The sequence below is a fragment of the Salvelinus fontinalis genome, chromosome 7 (assembly GCF_029448725.1).
Source record: "Salvelinus fontinalis isolate EN_2023a chromosome 7, ASM2944872v1, whole genome shotgun sequence".
Classification (NCBI taxonomy): Eukaryota; Metazoa; Chordata; class Actinopteri; order Salmoniformes; family Salmonidae; genus Salvelinus; species Salvelinus fontinalis.
Window position 1 is genome coordinate 64,893,361 of NC_074671.1, and position 21,628 is coordinate 64,914,988.

At 40.7% G+C, this 21,628-nt stretch overlaps 2 protein-coding genes across 2 annotated transcripts in view; one reads left to right on the plus strand and one right to left on the minus strand.

The window, feature by feature from the left end:
* LOC129860120 (zinc finger protein 91-like) overlaps positions 1-21,628 on the minus strand; it is a 398,291-nt gene that overhangs the window by 70,879 nt on the left and 305,784 nt on the right. The window lies entirely within an intron of this gene.
* LOC129860161 (zinc finger protein 883-like) overlaps positions 7,096-21,628 on the plus strand; it is a 104,693-nt gene continuing 90,160 nt past the window's right edge. The window contains exons 1-2 of the mRNA XM_055930520.1: positions 7,096-7,324; positions 12,734-12,988. Of these exons, the coding sequence (XP_055786495.1) occupies positions 7,222-7,324; positions 12,734-12,988 (358 nt within the window). The 5' untranslated portion in view covers positions 7,096-7,221. The remainder of the gene's footprint in view (positions 7,325-12,733; positions 12,989-21,628) is intronic.

The following is a 21,628-nucleotide window of genomic DNA, read 5'->3' on the forward strand; positions in this document are numbered from 1 at the left end:
TCACTTTTCTCATTGACTTCTCAAACTTCTCTCCACCAGGTGGAGAACAAACAATGACTGGAATGAACTACAAAAATCTCTGAAACTGGAGACACTTATCTCCCTCACTAGCTTTAAGCACCAGCTGTCAGAGCAGCTCACAGATTACTGCACCTGTACATAGCCCATCTATAATTTAGCCCAAACAACTACCTTTCCCCCTACTGTATTTATTTATTTAGCTCCTTTGCACCACAATTATTTCTATCTTTACTTTGCACATTCTTCCACTGCATATCTACCATTCCAGTGTTTTACTTGCTATATTGTATTTACTTCGCCACCATGGCCTTTTTTTTGCCTTTACCTCCCTTATCTCACCTCATTTGCTCACATTGTATATACTTATATATTTTTTTTAATTATTGTATTATTGACTGTATGTCTGTTTTACTAGATGTGTAACTCTGTGTTGTTGTATGTGTCGAACTGCTTTGCTTTATCTTGGCCAGGTCGCAATTGTAAATGAGAACTTGTTCTCAACTTGCCTACCTGGTTAAATAAATAAAGGTAAAATAAATAAATAAATAAATAAAACCCGGGCTTGGTCTGCTTCGCAAGCCTTCTCGGAAGTGTCGCGTTTTTACGTCTCTGGGTTTAGAGACTGGTGGTGGGGCAACAGGAAGTTCCGCGCAGGCGCGCATCATTCTTCATAATAAAGGATACGCCAGAATTGTGCAGTCGAGACAACTTCTGTGTCCGTTTCAAATGTATTGCTACTGGTATGTAATAGAACGTTCTAATATCGAAAGAACATGTCATAACATGCTAGGTAACAAATACGTCAAGGTATTATCATGTTTGATCAAGGTTTTATGTGCTATTTTTGTGTCAAACCGCATGAGTGAACGTGATCCATTTTTTTACAAGTCACATAACGTTAGTTAGAGACTTTGGGTTAGTCTGAGTGGATGTATATAATTTCGTGAAGGTAATTTCATAAAGGATACATTCATCTGGGCTTTCTGGGTTCGTTTTACATGTCGTTTTTGGTTTTGTGTCAAATTCACGAGATGGTAAAATGGCGGTTCCCACTCGATCTGCAGTAACGGACTTCAGTGCAGGCAGTGAGGTTGCAGCAGGGAGAGACAATTTTAAGGCTGCACTACTGTGGAGCTAAATGTAAGGATTATCAGTTTTCTACATTCAGTTTCTGTCTAAATGTTACTATGGTGTGAACGGAAATACTATTGGTTTTTGATTGAAATAATACAGTGAAGACAAGGTTATTCAGGAAAATAGTACATAGTGCTGCCTAAAACATAATGCAACCTTGTACTAAATGTTTTTTTTTAATGCATTTGTGAATTCAGGAAATCTATAGATTAAGTGCATTTAAGTTGTGTAGCCTAATTTTAAAGTGTATACTTTGTCTAATATTTATTAATTAATGTTTTGTCAATGCTTAGCTACCAGATCTATTGAAATGGGATCAGTGCTTGACTTGGACAGGAGCTCACCGGAGCTGAGTACCGGCACCTCAAATGTTTACTGTTTGAGCTCATGTTCCTTTTATAGAATATTAGCTCAACAGTATTGTGGAGCTCCTGCACCTAAATATAAACCATATTTTTAGAGAATAAAGAAAGTCTTGACAGTTCTGGCACTAACTTTTGTGTCTGCTTCTCTTTATTACTATTGGCTGACTCAGATTAAGTCTGAGGCCGGTAACCAACAGTGAGGACAGACTCAGCCCGCCTCTCTCCTTACACACTGAGTCCAAACCTACAGTCACTGGGTCCTGATTGTGATAGTGGAGTCCAGTTTGCACTGCAGGATCCAGAAATGGCATCAGTGAAGCTGGAAGACTGCAGTCAAACACTGGAGCTGAATGTCAACATTAAAGATGAAGAAGAGGAGGAGAAGATTGGGAAATATGTTTTTCATGGTAAGCACAGGTTCTATCTAATTAAGTTTGTTTTTCATACAAACTTCCCACTGCATGAAAAGTTGCTGTAGAACTGTTTTATTTATTTATTTTATTCCACCTTTATTTAACCAGGTAGGCCAGTTGAGAACAAGTTCTCATTTACAACTGCGACCTGGCCAAGATAAAGCAAAGCGACAAAAACAACAAGAGTTATACATGGAATAAACAAATGTACAGTCAATAACACAATAGAAAAATCTATATGCAGTGTGTGCAAATGTAGTAAGATTAGTTTTCAGATTTATAACAAATTAAAAACAGAAATGCCTTATTTACATAAGTATTCAGACCCTTTGCAATGAGTCTCGACATTGAGCTCAGGTGCATCTTCTTTCCATTGATCATCCTTGAAATGTTTCTACAACTTGATTGTTGTCAACCTGTGGTAAATTCAATTGATTGGACATGATTTGGAAAGGCACACGCCTGTCTATATAAGGTCCCACATTTGACAGTGCATGTCAGAGCAAAAACCAAGCCATGAGGTCGAAGGAATTGTCCGTAGAGCTCCATGAATGGAAATATTCACGAGCTGGTAAAATGGCGGCACTCGCTCGGTCTGCGTCAACGGACTTCAGTGCAGGCAGTGTGGATGCAGCAGAGGGAGACAATTTTACGGTTGCACTGCTGTTTTGAAGCTAAATGTTATATGATTATTGGTCTTCTACATGTATTTTCCAAGATGGCATAGCAGTCAGACGTCCTTTGTCCTCGTCTTGTCATGTCCCGTGTATATATATATATATATATATATATATATTTACATATTTTCTTCGCATATCTTTTAATATATTTTTTCCCTAAAAACTCAACTTAAAAACACTCCTGCAACCCGCCTCACCAATAAAAAATACAAATAGTATTATTCGCCTCAAATCTGAAATCCACAACAGAAGCTAGCCAGAAGTTAGCTGGCTAACGTTAGTATTCACGGTTGGCGGTCATCAGCTATCCTTTAGCTCAAAAAGCTATCGCCAGTTTTGTACAACGCGACTCAGACCAGAGCATACCGGAACAATTTTCTCTTCATATCCCTGGATTTCTACCGCAAGCTCTGGACATTTTCACCTGGATCTTGCAGCCAGCTAGCTAGCTGCTATCCGAGTGACTATTGGCTATCAATTATTCCGAAGCTAGCCAGCTGAAGAGTTCCATCAGCCACTCCTGGGCTACAATCACCTATCCGGACTCGTTTTACTGCCGATGCATTGCCTTCACCGATGGAGTCATCCAACTGGCCCCTCCGTTGCAACATAACCTGAACACCCATCTGCGGCCCGCTAATCATTAGCTGTCTTATCGGCTGCTATCTGAATAGGTCTATCGGTCAATTTTCTTGGGCCACTATAACTATTTTGCCAATTGGATTGGTTCCCTCTACCACACGGAACCCCACTAATCTACAGACGGAAACGCACGAGGTGGCTAAAAACAGACCTCCATCCTCTGCCAGCTTGCTACCCATGGCCCGGCTAGCTGTCTGAATCGCCATGACCCCAACCAACCTCACTAATCACTGGACCCTTATGATCATTCGGCTAAGCATGCCTCTCCTTAATGTCAATATGCCTTGTCCATTGCTGTTCTGGTTAGTGTTTATTGGCTTATTTCACTGTAGAGCCTCTAGCCCTGCTCATTATACCTTATCCAACCTTTCAGTTCCACCACCCACACATGCGATGACCACCTGGTTTCAATGATGTTTCTAGAGACAATATCTCTCATCATCACTCAATGCCTAGGTTTACCTCCACTGTATTCACATCCTACCATACCTTTGTCTGTACATTATACCTTGAAGGTATTTTATCGCCCCCAGAAACCTGCTCTTTTTACTCTCTGTTCCGGACGTCCTAGACGACCAATTCTCATAGCTTTTAGCCGTACCCTTATCCTACACCTCCTCTGTTCCTCTGGTGATGTAGAGGTTAATCCAGGCCCTGCAGTGCCTAGCTCCACTCCTATTCCCCAGGCGCTCTCTTTTGATGACTTCTGTAACCGTAATAGCCTTGGTTTCATGCATGTTAACATTAGAAGCCTCCTCCCTAAGTTTGTTTTATTCACTGCTTTAGCACACTCTGCCAACCCGGATGTCCTAGCCGTTTCGGAATCCTGGCCTAGGAAGACCACCAAAAACTCTGAAATCTCCATCCCTAACTACAACATTTTCAGACAAGATAGAACGGCCAAAGGGGGGGGGGGGGGGGGGGGGGGATAGCAGAGATAGCCTGCAGAGTTCTGTCCTACTATCCAGGTCTGTACCCAAACAATTTGAACTTCTACTTTTAAAAATCCACCTCTCTAAAAACAAGTCTCTCACCATTGCCGCCTGCTATAGACCACCCTCTGCCCCCAGCTGTGCTCTGGACACCATATGTGAACTGATTGCCACCCATCTATCTTCAGAGCTCCTGCTGCTAGGTGACCTAAACTGGGACATGTTTAACACCCCAGCCATCCTACAATCTAATTTTGATCCCCTCAATCTCACACAAATTATCAATGAACCTACCAGGTACCACCCCAAAGCTGTAAACACGGGCACCTTCATAGATATCATCCTAACCAATTTGCCCTCTAAATACACCTCTGCTGTTTTCAACCAAGATCTCAGCAATCACTGCCTCATTGCCTGCATCCGTAATGGGTCAGCGGTCAAACGACCTCCGCTCATCACTGTCAGACGCTCCCTGAAAAACTTCAGCGAGCAGGCCTTTCTAATCGACCTGGCCCGGGTATCCTGGAAGGATATTCACCTCATCCCGTCAGTAGAGGATGCCTGTTTATTTATTTTTTTAATTCCTTCCTCACCATCTCAAATAAGCATGCCCCATTCAAGAAATGTAGAACCAGGAACAGATATAGCCCTTGATTCTCTCCAGACCTGCCTGCCCTTAACCAACACAAAAACATCCTGTGGCGTTCTGCATTAGCCCCCGTAATATGCAACTTTTCAGGGAAGTTAGAAACCAATATACACAGGCAGTTAGAAAAGCCAAGGCTAGCTTTTTCAAGCAGAAATTTGCTTCCTGCAACACAAACTCAAAAAAGTTCGGCGACACTGTAAAGTCCATGAAGAATAAGAACACCTCCTCCCAGCTGCCCACTGCACTGAGGATAGGAAACACTGTCACCACAGATAATTCCACTATAATTGAGAATTTCAATAAGCATTTTTCTACGGCTGGCCATGCTTTCCACCTGGCTCCCCCTACCCCAGTCAACAGCACTGCACCCCCCCCCCCCCCACAGCAACTCGCCCAAGCCTTCCCCATTTCTCCTTCTCCCAAATCCAGTCAGCTGATGTTCTGAAAGAGCTGCAAAATCTGGACCCCTACAAATCAGCCGGGCTAGACAATCTGGACCCTTTCTTTCTAAAATGATCTGCCGAAATTGTTGCAACCCCTATTACTAGCCTGTTCAACCTCTCTTTCGTGTCGTATGAGATTCCCTAAGATTGGAAAGCAGCTGCGGTCATCCCCCTCTTCAAAGGGGGGGGGGGGACTCTTGACCCAAACTGCTACAGACCTACATCTATCCTACCCTGCCTATCTAAGGTCTTCGAAAGCCAAGTCAACAAACAGATTACCGACCATTTTGAATCCCACCGCACCTTCTCCGCTATTTAATCTGGTTTCAGAGCTGGTCATGGGTGCACCTCAGCCACGCTCAAGGTCCTGAACGATATCTTAACCGCCATCGATAAGAAACAATACTGTGCAGCCGTATTCATTGACCTGGCCAAGGCTTTCGACTCTGTCAATCACCACATCCTCATCGGCAGACTCGATAGCCTTGGTTTCTCAAATGATTCCCTCGCCTGGTTCACCAACTACTTCTCTGATAGAGTTCAGTGTGTCAAATCGGAGGGCCTGTTGTCCGGGCCTCTGGCAATACCCTTCTCAATAAATTGGATGCAGTCTATCACAGTGCCATCTGTTTTGTCACCAAAGCCCCATATACTACCCAACCCCTGCGACCTGTACGCTCTCGTTGGCTGGCCCTCGCTTCATACTCGTCGCCAAACCCACTGGCTCTAGGTCATCTACAAGACCCTGCTAGGTAAAGTCCCACCTTATCTCAGCTCGCTGGTCACCATAGCAGCACCCACCTGTAGCACACGCTCCAGCAGGTATATCTCTCTGGTCACCCCCAAAGCCAATTCCTCCTTTGGCCTTCTCTCCTTCCAGTTCTCTGCTGCCAATGACTGGAACAAACTACAAATATCTCTGAAACTGGAAACACTTATCTCCCTCATAAGCTTTAAGCACCAGCTGTCAGAGCAGCTCACAGATTACTGCACCTGTACATAGCCCATCTATAATTTAGCCCAAACAACTACCTCTCCCCCTACTGTATTTATTTATTTATTTTGCTCCTTTGCACCCCAATTATTTCTATCTTTACTTTGCACATTCTTCCACTGCAAATCTACCATTCCAGTGTTTTACTTGCTGTATTGTATTTACTTTGCCACCATGGCCTTTTTTTTGCCTTTACCTCCCTTATCTCACCTCATTTGCTCACATTGTATATAGACTTATTTTTCTACTGTATTATTGACTGTCTGTTTGTTTTACTGTTGTGTTGTTGTATGTGTCGAACTGCTTTGCTTTATCTTGGCCATGTCGCAATTGTAAATGAGAACTTGTCCTCAACTTGCCTACCTGGTTAAATAAAGTTGAAATTAAAATTAAATTAAAATAATAATATTGAAACATTCAGTTTGTCTTCATCTATAAATGATACTATGGTGTGAACAGAAAATACAATTGTTTTTTGAAGTAAAACGGTGAATACAAGGTTATTAAGGAAAATAGCACATAGTGCTGCCTAAAACATACTGTAACCTTGTACTAAATGGTTTTTGAGTCATTTATGCATTTATCTACTACAGTTTAAGTATTGTCTCAAAAGTATTGTGGAGCTCCTGCACCTAAATATAAACAGTACCGGCACTCAAAATGTTTATCGGCAACTATTTCAGTCCAAGTCAAGAACTGAATTAGATAATTGGACAAGAATAAATATAATATATTTTATAGAGAATAAAGACTTTGCCAGAACTTTCAAGAAAATAACTTTTTGTGTCTGTTTCTCTTGAACTACTTGCCGACTCAGGTATGAGGCCGGTAACATCAACAGTGAGGACAAACCCAGCTTGCCTCTCTCCTTCCACACTGAGTCCAAACCTACAGTCACTGGGTCCTGATTGTGACAGTGGAGCCCAGTTTGCACTGCAGGATTCAGAAATGGCATCAGTGAAGCTGGAAGACTGCAGTCAAACGCTGGAGCTGAATGTCAACATTAAAGCGGAAGAAGAGGAGGAGAAGATTGGGAAGTATGTTTCTCATGGTAAGAGCAGATTCTATCTTCAGGTTGATTCTAAGAGCAAGTTCTATCTATCTAATTTGGTTGTTTGTTACGTCATCCCACTGTGTATGAAAAGATGCAGTAGAACTGTTTCAATGAGAAGATAAATATTATTTAATGCTACTGACACTTGCATGGCTTGACACCACTATTACCAGCATTTGTTTTATTAACTGGGTTATCTGGAGTGTTCAGAGAGTAGACTAAAGAAGTGAAGTAGACAAACTACCAGTGTTTTAAAGTTCTATGAAATGAGTCTTTAGTTTCTAACCCTTGTGATAGTGAGTGGAGGATGATATGAAATGAGTCTTTAGTTTCTAACCCTTGTGATGGTGAGTAGAGGATGATATGGCTCATAATGTTCTTGACTTATGAGATACTTTTAGAATAGTTGTATTCTCCTTTTGCATTGCACAGCCTATTTATATGAATAAGTACAGGTAGCCTAGTGATTAGAGCGTTGAGCCAGTAATCGAAAGGTTGCTGGATCGAATTCATGAGCTGACAAGGTAAAAATAAACTCAGCAAAAAAAAGAAACATCCTCTTACTGTCAACTGTGTTTTTCTTCAGGAAAATTAACGTGTAAATATGTGTATGAACATAAGATTCAACAACTGAGACATAAGCTGAACAAGTTCCACACACATGTGACTAACAGAAATTGAATAATATGTCCCTGAACAAAGGGGGGGTCAAAATCAAAAGTAACAGTCAGTATCTGGTGTGGCCACCAGCTGCATTAAGTACTGCAGTGCATCTCATCCTCATGGACTGCACCAGATTTGCCAGTTCTTGCTGTGAGATGTTACCCCACTCTTCCACCAAGGCACCTGCAAGTCATTAACTTGTTTTTCAACCACTCCACAAATTTCTTGTTAACAAACTATAGTTTTGGCAAGTCGGTTAGGACATCTACTTTGTGCATGACACAAGCCATTTTTCCAACAATTGTTTACAGACAGATTATTTAAATTATAATTCATTATATCACAATTCCAGGGGGTTAGAAGTTTACATACACTAAATTGACTGTGCCAGCTTGAAAAATTCCAGAAAATGGTGTCATGGCTTTAGAAGCTTCTGATAGGCTAATTGACATAATTTGAGTCAATTGTAGGTGTACCTCTTTGCTTGACATCATGGGAAAATCAAAAGAAATCAGCAAGACCTCAGAAAAAAATTGGTATACCTCCAAGTCTGGTTCATCCTTGGGAGCAATTTCCAAACGCCTGAAGGTATCACGTTCATCTGTACAAACAATAGTACGCAAGTATAAACACCATGGGACTACGCAGTCATCATCCTGCTCAGGAAGGAGACTCGTTCTGTCTCCTAGAGATGAACGTACTTTGGTGCAAAAAGTGCAAATCAATCCCAGAACTACAGCAAAGGACATTGTGAAGATGCTGGATGAAACGGGTACAAAAGTATCTATATCTACAGTAAAACGAGTCCTATATCGACATAACCTGAAAGGCCGCTCGGCAAGGAAGAAGACACTGCTCCAAATCCGCCATAAAAAAGTCAGATTACGGTTTGCAATTGCATATGGGAACAAAGATCATACTTTTTGGAGAAATGTCCTCTGGTCTGATGGAACAAAAATAGAACTGTTTGACAGTAATGACCATCGTTATGTTTGGGGAAAAACGGGGGAGGCTTGCAAGCCGAAGAACACCATTCCAACTGTGAAGCACGGGGGTGGCAGCATCATGTTGTGGGGGTGCTTTGCTGTAGGAGGGACTGGTGCACTTCACAAAATAAATGGCATCATGAGGGAGGAAAATTATGTGGATATATTGAAGAAACATCTTAAGACATCAGTCAGAAAGTTAAAGCTTGGTCGCAAATGGGTCTTCCAAATTGACAATGACCCCAAGCATACTTCCAAAGTTGTGGCAAAATGGCTTAAGGACAACAAAGTCAAGTTATTGGAGTGGCTATCACAAAGCCCTGACCTCACTCCTATAGAAAATGTGTGGGCAGAACTGAAAAAGCGTGTGCGAGCAAAGAGGCCTACAAATCTGACTCAGTTACACCAGCTCTGTCAGGAGGAATTGGCCAAAATTCGCCCAACCTATTGTGGAAGGCTACCTGAAATGTTTGACCCAAGTTAGACAATTTAAAAGATGCTACCAAATACTAATTGAGTTTATGCAAACTTCTGACCCACTGAGAATGTGATGAAAGAAATAAAAACTGAAATAAATAATTCTCTCTACTTTTATTCTGACATTTCACATTCTTAAAATAAAGTGGTGATCCTAACTGACCTAAGACAGGGAATTTTTACCATGATTAAATGTCAGGAATTGTGAAAAACTGAGTTGAAATGTTTTTGGTTAAGATGTATGTAAACTTCCGACTTCAACTGTATTTACACATGTTAAGTTTGCTGAAAATAAACACAGTTGACAGTGAAAAGAGACAGATACCATTGCACATGTGCTACATTACCCAAAGGCCCTTTGCACATGGTGTTAGGCTTGCATTTGACTGTCAATCATTTTAGTCCAATGATATGATTGAAAATCCTCCAAGAGCCTTGGTCAGGGAGGTGACCAAGAACCCAATGGTCACTGTGACAGAGTTCCTGTGTGGCGATGGGAGAACCTTCCAGAACAAGACCAATCTCTGCAGCACTCTACCAATCAGGCCTATATGGTGGAGTGGCCAGATGGAAGCCACTCCTCAGTAAAAGGCATATGACAGCCATCTTGGAGTTTGCCAAAAGGCACCTAAAGGACTCTGACCATGAGAAACAAGATTGGTGATGGTGACTCGGAGTGGACTCATAATTATTTATTGTTTCTCTTATATCCAGAGGCAGTGGGCGCTCCGGATTTCGCGATTGGGGACAATAATTGTGACTCGAATTGCTCTCTGGAACAGGGCGGCATTGAAAGGAGTGATAATGGGATTAGGTTTAAGTGTTAAGCAGTTGAAATGGAAGATTCCAGGTGTCTGTGATGCCCGTCTTTAGGTGAGACGTAGATCCAGTGTAGAGTGTTGGGAAACAGAGTATACATTGTCTGTCATGTAGAGTTTTGATGCAGAGGTGAAGGTAGGAAGTGTCAGTTATCCTGTGAGTGTTTTTCCCCCCGTAAATACTAGTGTTTTAGGTGTCAGGTTTATGGGCCTGTTGCAGCAGTGTGTAGGCATGAGATGCCCTAGATGTGAGAAGTGTGCAGAAGGGCATGAGATGAAGGAATATGTGGTATCGTGGAGAAAGTTCTGTGTGTTAGTTGTGGGGTAACCAATGGGGCTGGAGATCTGAGGTGTCAGGTGAAAGAAAGGCAGATTGAGGTTGCCAGGGTTACAGTAGTACAGAAAGTGTAGTATGGTGAAGCAGTGAAGAGAGTGGTAGAGGAAGATGGGTACAGGGTGAGGGATCCTGAGAGGATTCCTGTGAGGCAGAGACCAAGAGAGAGTGATGGGAAGAATATGTGCTTCAGCAAGGTGGGCTTTTTAGCATTTATAGCCATGGTTGTCAATTGTACTGCAGAAATGGATAGAAAGTCACAGAAAATAGAGGTTGTGGGATTGGGATTGTGAGGATTTACTGCAGAACAGCTGCAGAAGGTGTTGAGTGGTGTAGTGGTCTGGCATAGGGTTAAATAGTAGAATGGGCTGGTGGGTTTTTATTGTGGAAAATCACCACAAAGGGACTCAGTCAAACTTAAATGAATCATTCTTTATTATCAGCAAGCTGGAGAGGTTCCAACAAACCTAATGCACCATAATTACACGTCGGTCGGGAGCTCTGCCGGGGCAGTCCCGTTAGTTCTCCTATATACTGCTTAGACAGACAAGTTATATTTGCATGATTTAGCTTATTCATTATTCATCATTAACGTTTGGTTCCTGCATGTGACCGACCAATACCTCACAAGGCTTCTTCTCTCCAAGCTGAGACCTTGAAACGGATCCCTTTTGGTAACCAGAACGATGTTCAGGGTCTACTGCCAATTGGTCTGAGGAGATCAGTCACCCTCACGAACCAAGAACATTTTCCCCCAAATTTTTAGCTAATAGTTGGCAGGGCAATTCTGTATTAATTACTGTATCAAATGTATGTCGGCTGTGAAATCCCTCACACCAGTACAGTAGGTGGCGGTGTATGCAGATAAAAGTTGGATGTGATCCGCCAACCAAATCCCAAAGAAGAAGGATGCGAATGCACATCGCTTGACCCGTATGGAGAATGTGAAGAAGGAACATTGTTAATCTATATTATTGATGTTTTATGAAGAGTATCTACCACCCTATGGGGTATATTTTATATCCCAGCTTTACATAAGAGAGTTTGTGTAAAACCCGATGCAATGGAATAAATGCAAAAGGTTTGGCCACATGTCAAGTGTTTGCAGACAGACATTTTTTTATTGAAGAGTATGTGAATGTCAAATGTTGCAACTGTGGAGGGGGTCATGTTCCTGAATTCCCAGAGTGCCCTGTTAGGAGATTTGCTGTACATTCACCAGGTTTAAACTTCCTAATATCAAAACATGTCATACCATGCTAGGTAACATCCGTTAAGGTATTATCACATTTGGTAAAGGGTTGATGTGTTATTTTTGTGTCAAACCAAGTGAAGAACGTGATCACTTTTTTACAAGCTACATAGCTAGAGACTTTGGGTTTGTCTGAGTACATCATTTTCTCAAGGTAATTTCATAATCAATTTATTTGAGATTTCTAGATTTGTTTTGCATGTTATTGGTTTTGTGTAAAATTCACAAGCTGGGAAAACCGCCGTGCCCACTGTCTGCGTCAAAAAGAGACAATTTTATGTAGTAATATTCAGACACATTCAGTTTCTTTGTCTATAAATGTTAATATGGTGTGAACGGGAAATACAATTGTTTTTTGATGTGAAATACAGTGAAGACAAGGTTATTCAGGAAAATAGTACATAGTGCTGCCTGAAACATACTGCAACCTTGTACTAAATGGTTTTTGAGTTACTTATTAATTTATGTAAACCAAGAAATCTACTATAGGTTAGGTTTAGTTACATTGTGTAGTTTGTACTTTGTCTAATTTGAATGAATTCATGTTTGTTGTCAATGCTTGCTTACTTACCTGATCTATTGAAATGAGATGGACAGGAGCTCACTGGAGCTGAGAACCGGAACCTCAATTTTCTACTGCTTGAGCTCATGTTCTTCTTATAGAATATTACCTCAACAGTGTTGTGGAGCTCCTGCATCTAAATATAAACAGTACCGCCACCCAAAATGAGTATCAAATACTATTTCAGTCCAAGTCAAGCTCTGAATGAGATAATTGAACAAGAAAAAATATAATATATTTTAATAGAGAATAAAGAATGTGCCAGAAATGTCAACACAATAACTTTTTGTGTCTGTTTCTCATTGTTACTACAGGACGACTAGAATTAAGTCCGATGCCGAGGCCGGTAACATCAATAGTGAGGACAAACCCAGCCTGCCTCTCTCATTCCACACTATGTCCAAACCTACAGTCACTGGGTCCTGATTGTGACAGTGGAGCCCAGTTTGCACTGCAGGATTCAGAAATGGCATCAGTGAAGCTGGAAGACTGCAGTCAAACACTGGAGCTGAATGTCATCATTAAAGATGAAGAAGAGGAGGAGAAGATTGGGAAATCTGTTTCTCATGGTAAGAGCAGGGTTCGATCTAACTAAGTTTGTTGTTCGTTCCAACTTCCCACTGTGTATGAAAAGTTGCAGTAGAACTGTTTCATGATGAACTGTTTCAATGACAAGGTAGATGTTATTTCATGCTACTCAGACTCGCATGGATGACACCAGTATTGCCAGCATTTGTTTTATTCACTGGGTTATCTGGAGTGATCAGAGAGTAGACTAAAGAAGTGAAGTAGACAGTTTTTATTTAACCTTTATTTATCTAGGAAAGTCATTAAACTTCTCTTGGGTAGGGGGCAGCATTCGGAATTTTGGATGAAAAGCATGCCCAAATTAAACTGCCAGCTACTCATCCCCAGAAGATATGCATATTATTAGTAGATCTAGATAGAACACACTCTGAAGTTTCTAAAACTGTTTGAATCATGTCTGTGAGTATAACAGAACTTATTTAGCAGGCAAAACCCCAAGGACAAACCATTCAGATTTCTTTTTTTTTTAGGTCACTCTCTTTTCAATGAGGTTTCATTGGAAAACCAGATTTCTAAGGGACCTTCTTGCAGTTCCTACCGCTTCCACTGGATGTCAACAGTCTTTAGAAATTGGTTGAGGTTATTCCTTTGTGTAATGAAGAAGTACGGCCATCTTGACGGAGGGTCACTCAAAGTGTCCTGTTTGTTAGAAGCGCATGACCAGAAAGCTAGCTACAGTTGGTTTTAATCCTGTATTGAACACAGATCATCCCGTCTTCAATTTGATCGATTATTTACGTAAAAAAATACCTAAAGTTGTATTACAAAAGTAGTTTGAAATTTTTGGGCAAAGTTTACAGGTAACCTTTGAGATATTTTGTAGTCACGTTTCACAATTTAGAACCAGTGTTTTTCTGGATCAAACGCGCCAAATAAATTGACATTTTGGATATATATCGACGGAATTAATCGAACAAAAGGACCATTTGTGATGTTTATGGGACATATTGGAGTGCCAACAACAGAAGCTCGTCAAAGGTAAGGCATGAATTATATTTTTATTTCTGCGTTTTGTGTCGTGCCTGCAGGGTTGAAATATGCTTCTCTCTCTTTGTTTACAATGGTGCTATCCTCAGATAATAGCATCGTTTGCTTTCGCCGAAAAGCCTATTTGAATTCTGACATGTTGGCTGGATTCACAACCAGTGTAATTTTAATTTGGTATCTTTCATGTGTGATTTAATGAAAGTTTGATTTTATAGTAATTAATTTGAATTTGGCGCTTTGCATTTTCTCTGTCTTTTTGCCAAGTGAGACAGTAGCGTTCCGTCTAAACTCAGATTTTTGTATATAAATATGAACTTTACCGAACAAAACATACATGTATTGTGTAACATGAAGTCCTATGAGTGTCATCTGATGAAGATCATCAAAGATTAGTGATACATTTTATCTCTATTTCTGCATTTTCTTACTCCTCTTTGGCTGGAAAAATGGCTGTCTTTTTCTGTGACTTGGCTCTAACCTAACATAATCGTTTGGTGTGCTTTCGTCGTAAAACCTTTTTGAAATCGGACACTTTGGCTGGATTTACAACAAGTGTATCTTTAAAATGGTGTAAAATACTTGTATGTTTGAGGAATTTAAATGATGGGATTTTTGTTGTTTTGAATTTGGCGCCCTGCAGTTTCACTGGCTGTTGACGAGGTGGGACGCTACCGTCCCACATACCCTAGTGAGGTTAATGACAAATTATTGTTTACATTGACGGCCTACCTCCCGGCCAAACCCGGACGACGCTGGGTCAATTGTGCGCCACCCTAAGGGACTCTAAATCATGGCCGGATGTGATACAGCCTGGTTACTAACCCTTGTGATGGTGAGGGGAGGATGATATGGCTCATCATTTTCATGACTTTTACCCACTTTTTAGAATATGTTTTATTCCCCTGTATTGTACAGCCTACTGATATGAATACGTATGTCAACCGGTACAGCCAGAAGAGAACTGGCCACCATTTTGAGCCTGGTTCCTCTCTACGTTTCTTCCTTGGTTCTTGCTTGCTGGGGAGTTTTTCGTGGCCACTTTGCTTCTACATCTGCATTGCTTGCTCTTTGGGGATTGAGGCTGGGTTTCTGTAAAGCACTTTGTGACAACTTCTGATGTAATAAGGGCTATATAAAATACATGTGATTGACATGTATATCACACCAACTGACTGGTTTTTCTGATGTTGTTCACACAGGAGACCGTGTTGAGACATTCTCTTCATCGAGAGAGCAACAGCAGGAAGATCACAGAGCGAAGAGGTCTCACCACTGCCCACATTGTCAGAAGATTTTCCCATTTCTATCAAAGCTAAAAATACACCTAAAAATACACACAGGAGAGAATCGGTATTCCTGTACTGACGGTGGGAAGAATTTCACAACATCCAAGGCTTTGACAGTTAATCAGAGAGTGCACACAGGAGAGAAGCTTTACTCCTGCTCTGACTGTGTAAAATGCTTCACAACATCAACTTGGCTAAAAGTTCATCAGAGAACACACACAGGAGAGAAGCCTTACTCCTGCTCTGATTGTATAAAATGCTTCACAACATCAGCTAAGCTAAAGGTTCATCAGAGAACACACACAGGAGAGAAGCCTTACTTCTGCTCTGCCTGTGCGGCGAGTTTCTCTATAATGTGCAACTTAAAACGACATGAACGTATACACACAGAGAAGATTTACTCCTGCTCTGACTGTGCGGCGAGTTTCTCTCTACTGTGCAAATTAAAACGACATGAACGTATACACAAAGGAGAGAAGCCTTACTCCTGCTCTGACTGTGGAAAGAGTTTTTCTCGACGGGGCCACTTAAAAATACATGAACAAAAACATACAGGAGAGAAGCCTTACTCCTGCTCTGACTGTGGAAAGAGTTTCTCTCTACTGGGCCACTTAAAAATTCACCAATATATACATACGGGAGAGAAGCCTTACTCCTGCTCCGACTGTGGAAAGAGTTTCTCTCGACTGGGCCACTTAAAAACACATGAACAAAAACATACAGGAGCGAAGCCTTACTCCTGCTCTGACTGTGTAAAATGCTTCGCAACATCAACTGAGTTAAAAGTTCATCAAAGAACACACACAGGAGAGAAGCCGTACTCCTGTTCTGACTGTGTAAAATGTTTCCCAACATCAACCAGGCTAAAATTTCATCAGAGAACACACACAGGAGAGAAGCCTTACATCTGCTCTGACTGTGCAGCGAGTTTCTCTCTACTGTGCAACTTAAAGCGACATGAAAGTATACACACAGGAGAGAAGCCTTACACCTGCTCTGACTGTGCGGCGAGTTTCTCTCTACTGTGCAACTTAAAACGACATGAACGTATACACACAGGAGAGAAGCCTTATCACTGCACTGACTGTGAGAAGAGATTCTACAGATTGGGCCACTTAAAAAGACACCAATGTATACATAAAGGAGAGAAGCCTCATCAGTTCTCTCAGACCAGCTGAGATTAGACACTCCACTTAATTATCATGTCTTTAAATAATTGGCAACGATGAATTGGATCAAATGAAGACAGCTTAGAACACTCTATTGTAAACCTATAGTTTCTCACTGTGAGAGAACTGTGCTTAGGAAAGGGAGCGTTATAGAATGTTAGCCTCTCTTTACTTTACTGATCAGTTTGCACCTTGTTAGTTTTGATGTGTTTTGTTAGTTTCTACTGTAAAGATATTAAGATGACCTTGGATTTGCCCTTAGGGTTGAATATCCTCTGTGAGACGTCTCACAATGGAGTTTGATGGTTGACTGGGTGGTACTGCTTCCCTCTGCAGTTCTCTGTGGGAATGAGCTAGTAGACACAACATACACTGAGTGTACAAAACATTAACGACACCTGCTCTTTTCATGACTTAAACTGACCAGGTGAATCCAGGTGAAAAGCTATGATCCTTAATAATGTAGTTTTTGTGTATTTCTTATGGATTCCCATTTGCTTTCAGTAGAAAACAAGAAACTGCAGTTAAGGACTGAAAAGACTGGACAATGAAAATGTTAAAAACATTGCCTGGTCTGATGAATCCCGGTTCCTGCTGTTTCATGCTGATGGGAGGACTATGGGGTGTGGGGTGTATTTTCAGGACACACATTGGACCTGTCGTGACGTTGTATTAGTTAATGTGGCGACTGTTGCTCATCGAATGATAACAAGTTTCTAATTACGTGATTAACTGAATCAAGCAATTATTAAGTCATTAACCTGGGGCACCATGGGAAAACTAGTTTTTATTGAGTTTCTATTTCCCAAATTAACTCAAAGAATATCGATTTTACCACAGCCGCTAATTAACCAGTTGCCTCTAACAGTCTCGTTCTGAACGTCGTATAGCCCGGGATTCTGCACGGACCCGGGTCTCACTAATGAATTAGCACCACACCAGTCTTAGTTGAATGTTTATTTACTAAAAAGCTAAAATGATGATAAAAGATACACATACACAAAAACACACTCTAGGCTATTGATTAGAACTTAGTATAACGGGCCAACACACTAGGGCGCGTGTTACCCAAAATGGGGATTTAAAAGAGAGAGAAAGAGAGAAAGTACACAAGAGGAATATACATTTGGGTGAAATTGTCAGCTATGCTCAACCCTAGCCTTGCCCCAAACTGCCGCTGTTATGAGTCAGAATATAATGATGTAATTACTTGTGGAGGTTCTCCGTGGATTTTCCCGCGTGGACCGTTCAAGCTGCTCAATGACGCACTTCTCCTGCGCACCGCTCTAGGTGTCCTCACGACACGATGTCCGTGTCCTTTGGCTTTACCGGCCTGTTCCTTTGTCCTCGCTCTGGAAGGGGTCTTCGGAGGACAGATAGCTCTGTAGCTCAGAGCTCACAGCGTAAAGATGAAAGAGTGTAGATACCACGATTCGATGGGGAGGCTAGGTGGTTCGGCTTGAATACACCCGCTTAGACACGCTACTCATCCGTAGCTTGGGTAGAAAAAGATTTCTTTGTCTTCAAGTTGTTGCGTTTTGGGTTCGTTGACCTTTTAGACCTTTGGCTGCAGCTCGGGTCACTTAGTCATAATGTTAATTCTGCACTCACAGGTTTTATACCCTCGGGTCAGAAGTGGGCGTAACCACCTTCAGGGCAATTCTCTGGGCGTACCGAGTTTGAGGGGCAAGGTATAGATTTTACTTAAATCCAATTTTAGACAACTAAATTCACATTTCATCTCTACCAAACATTCTCTTTGATTTGGACATTTCCCACACAACGTACAATGTATAAACATCAAGCATATACGAGGAAAACTCTTAACGTTACAATGTTTTCATAATAACGTCATCTATTAACCTTTAATAACAAAACAAAAATGACATACATTTTCATATTCCATCTATCGTCATGACCACCATTGTAGTTGACGGAAACCATTGTTCCAAAGTCCCTTTATTGCATGTTTACAGTTCTGAGGCTGGTCCTCCATAGTGAGGGGGACAAAGGAATGTGGTCTGTGGCTTCAGAATTACCATGGGTGTGAGGGGTCATAAAACCCCCACATCTTCAGACCCCCTAGATCTCTCCTGCTCTGTTGGGGTTGAGAGGAAATTTGTAGGGATGTGGTCTCCTGTAACCTGACCTGATCAGGACAGTCATGACAGACCCCTTGATTAAAAGTGCAACTATGTTTGAATGCTACATAATATCTAAATAATCATTGCCAATCAGGTGCATCCCTTCATGGCAGCAGTGTATCCTTCTGCAAATAGATTTCTTCAACAGGATTATGCCACAAGGCTTGTCCAGGAATGGTTCCAAGAACATGACAGTGAATTCAGCTTACTGCAGTGGCCTGCCGAGTCACCAGATCTCAATCCAATTGTTCATCTGTGGGAGGAGATGGAACAAGCTATTCGGAGTAGAGATCCACTTCCAGCCATCTTGCCACAGTTGTAGGAAGCATTGGAGTCAACATGGGCCAGCATCCCTGTGGAACACACAACACCTTGGACAGTCCATGCCCCAATGAATTGAGACTGTTCTGAGGACAAAGGGGGGTGCAACTCAATATCAGAAAGGTGTTCCTAATGTTTTGTACACTCAGTGTATATCAGATAAAGATGGTGTGACCAGTTTTCAGCATTAGTTTATTTTAAATTACTAAACAACTTTTGTTTAATGATTAACAGGCTATGAATCATCTAATTGTGTTTATTCAATTTGTCTTTTAATACTAGATTCATTATTTTAGTCATTGATGATGAATGTATTTGAATAACTGTATTGAAGTTAATTGATCTGGCGGCAGGTAGCCTAGCGGTTAAGAGTGTTGGGTCAGTAACTGAAAGGTCGCTAGTTTGAATCCTGAGCCGACTAGGTGAAAAATCTGTCGTTGTGCCCTTGAGCAAGCCAATTAACTCTTATTTGTCCTGTAAGTCTCTCTGGATAAAAACATCTGCTAAATGACAAGAATGTAATGAAAAATAATGTTTGTACATGAATTCATGCTGGGCAGCCACTTTTTTCTCATGTGTATAATTCAATGAAATAAACTGTTTTTTAGTTAAATACTGTATGTTGTCGTGGTAATTTCCTGTATTACTAAACGATGAGTTTACAAACCACACACAAGTCAGTTATATTTTAAACTTAAACTTTTAAACACCATAGCCCTTTGACTCTCAGATCAATTCAGTGTCTATAAATGAATTCTCTGAGAGTGCTTACAAAAGAATATAGCATTAGCTATAAATTATCGTTCAGTTTGGTCTCTTAGACGAGGTTCTACTTCTCGTTCTTGGTACTTCATATTACCAAAACATTACCTCATCCAATGGCATATATCAATTGTCTAACTTTAGATACTCCCATCTCAAATACAACCCACCCCTGGACAAGCTCCCTGGGGGGAGTGAGCCTCTAGGTCATATACTATCTCAAGATTCATGCAACATCAGAGGGGTAATACAATGCTTCCAGACACTGCCATACTCCTCCCCCCCAATGGGAAAAGGAGGGAGTGACTGGAGTACAGACATTGTGGAGCCCTTCACATGGTTTCACAGATATATTCATAATGAAGACAATGTTCAAACCTGAATTCTCCCTTTCTGATATTCTGCCTATTACCAGACATGTAAAATGTTGGCCTAGAGAAATAATAGTTTGCGACATTAACGGAAACTGATCATTAATATAGCAACCTTATCAAATTACAAACGTTTTCAAAAATGTTGACGCTTACAATTATCCGCGTGTCGTTGTGTTACGTCTTTAGGAACAAATGGCGGGTGAATGACTTGCTTCTTTCTCCCAGTTTTGAGGCATGACGGTTATACATTGTAATACATTCCGTTGTGATATTGTAAACGAACATCGGTTTCTTTTGGAGCGCGATTCATCAACAATTGGGAGATAATTTGATATGGTTTATACTTTAAATGTCTAGCATACTTTTACAACCTTCGTTTTTAATTTAAAAAATCCAGTTTTGATTTGATGGAAATATATAAAATCTTAAATGCAATGTAAAGCTGTTTAAATCAATAATTAATTCACCCTTTGTCGCAGAATCATCAAACTAGATATAATTTATTCTATAAATGTCTAGCATATTTTTACAACCTTTGTTTTGAATACAAATTCCAGTTTTGATTTGATAGAAATATATCAAATCTATAAGATGCCATTCTAGTAATGTTTGATATTACAACATTGATATGTGATACCTTTTTTATCAACAAATACGTTTTTTTGCAAATGTATGTCTTTATTACTATACGATTTATATTGCCTGAATACTCAACGATGATTAGCACCTCAGTTATGTGTGCTTCTGTCAGGGTTCTGGTCAAAAGCATGTCCTTTAAAGTCAATTTAGCAATTGAACAAAAGAATGCTCTGTGTGCCAGAGATGGTTCCATTTAGCTTGTCTGGGGATGACAATGAAGGACTTCAACAAAGCCAAAACAGAAAATGATTGGAAGGGGCCTTTTTGCTGTTAAATTAGAGACGTATAAATAAATGACTGTTGTTCCTTGTAACTACTTTAAAATGTGGAACTGTTGCCCTAAAAATGCAAACATTGATTTGACATACAATTTAATATTGTAAACATTGTACAACTTTATGTAAACATTGTCTAACTTCATATAGAACAAATTGCACTTGAAATTAACATTTATTTTAAGTTATTTTAAATGGAGTATAGACGGGCCAGGAAACACAGATAAAAAAATATATATATTCACCCCCGGGTTAGATTTTCTCAGGTTTTTGCCTGCAGAATAAGTATTGTTATACTCACAGACAATATTTTGACAGTTTTAGAGACTTTGGAGTGTTTTCTATCCCAATCTGTAAATTATTTGCATATTCTACGATCTGGGCTAGAGAAAATGTCCGTTTACCTTGGGAACGTTATTTAAAAAATCAAAAAGAATCTGACCCCTAGCGTTATTAACCTTGTTCTGAACACCTCCAAAACAAAGGTCATGTGGTTTGGTAAGAAGAATGCCCCTCTCCCCGCAGGTGTGATTACTACCTCTGTGGGTTTAGAGCTTGAGGTAGTCACCGCGTACAAGTACTTGGGAGTGGGGCTAGACGGTACACTGTCCTTCTCTCAGCCCATATCAAAGCTGCAGGCTAAAGTTAAATCTAGACTTGGTTT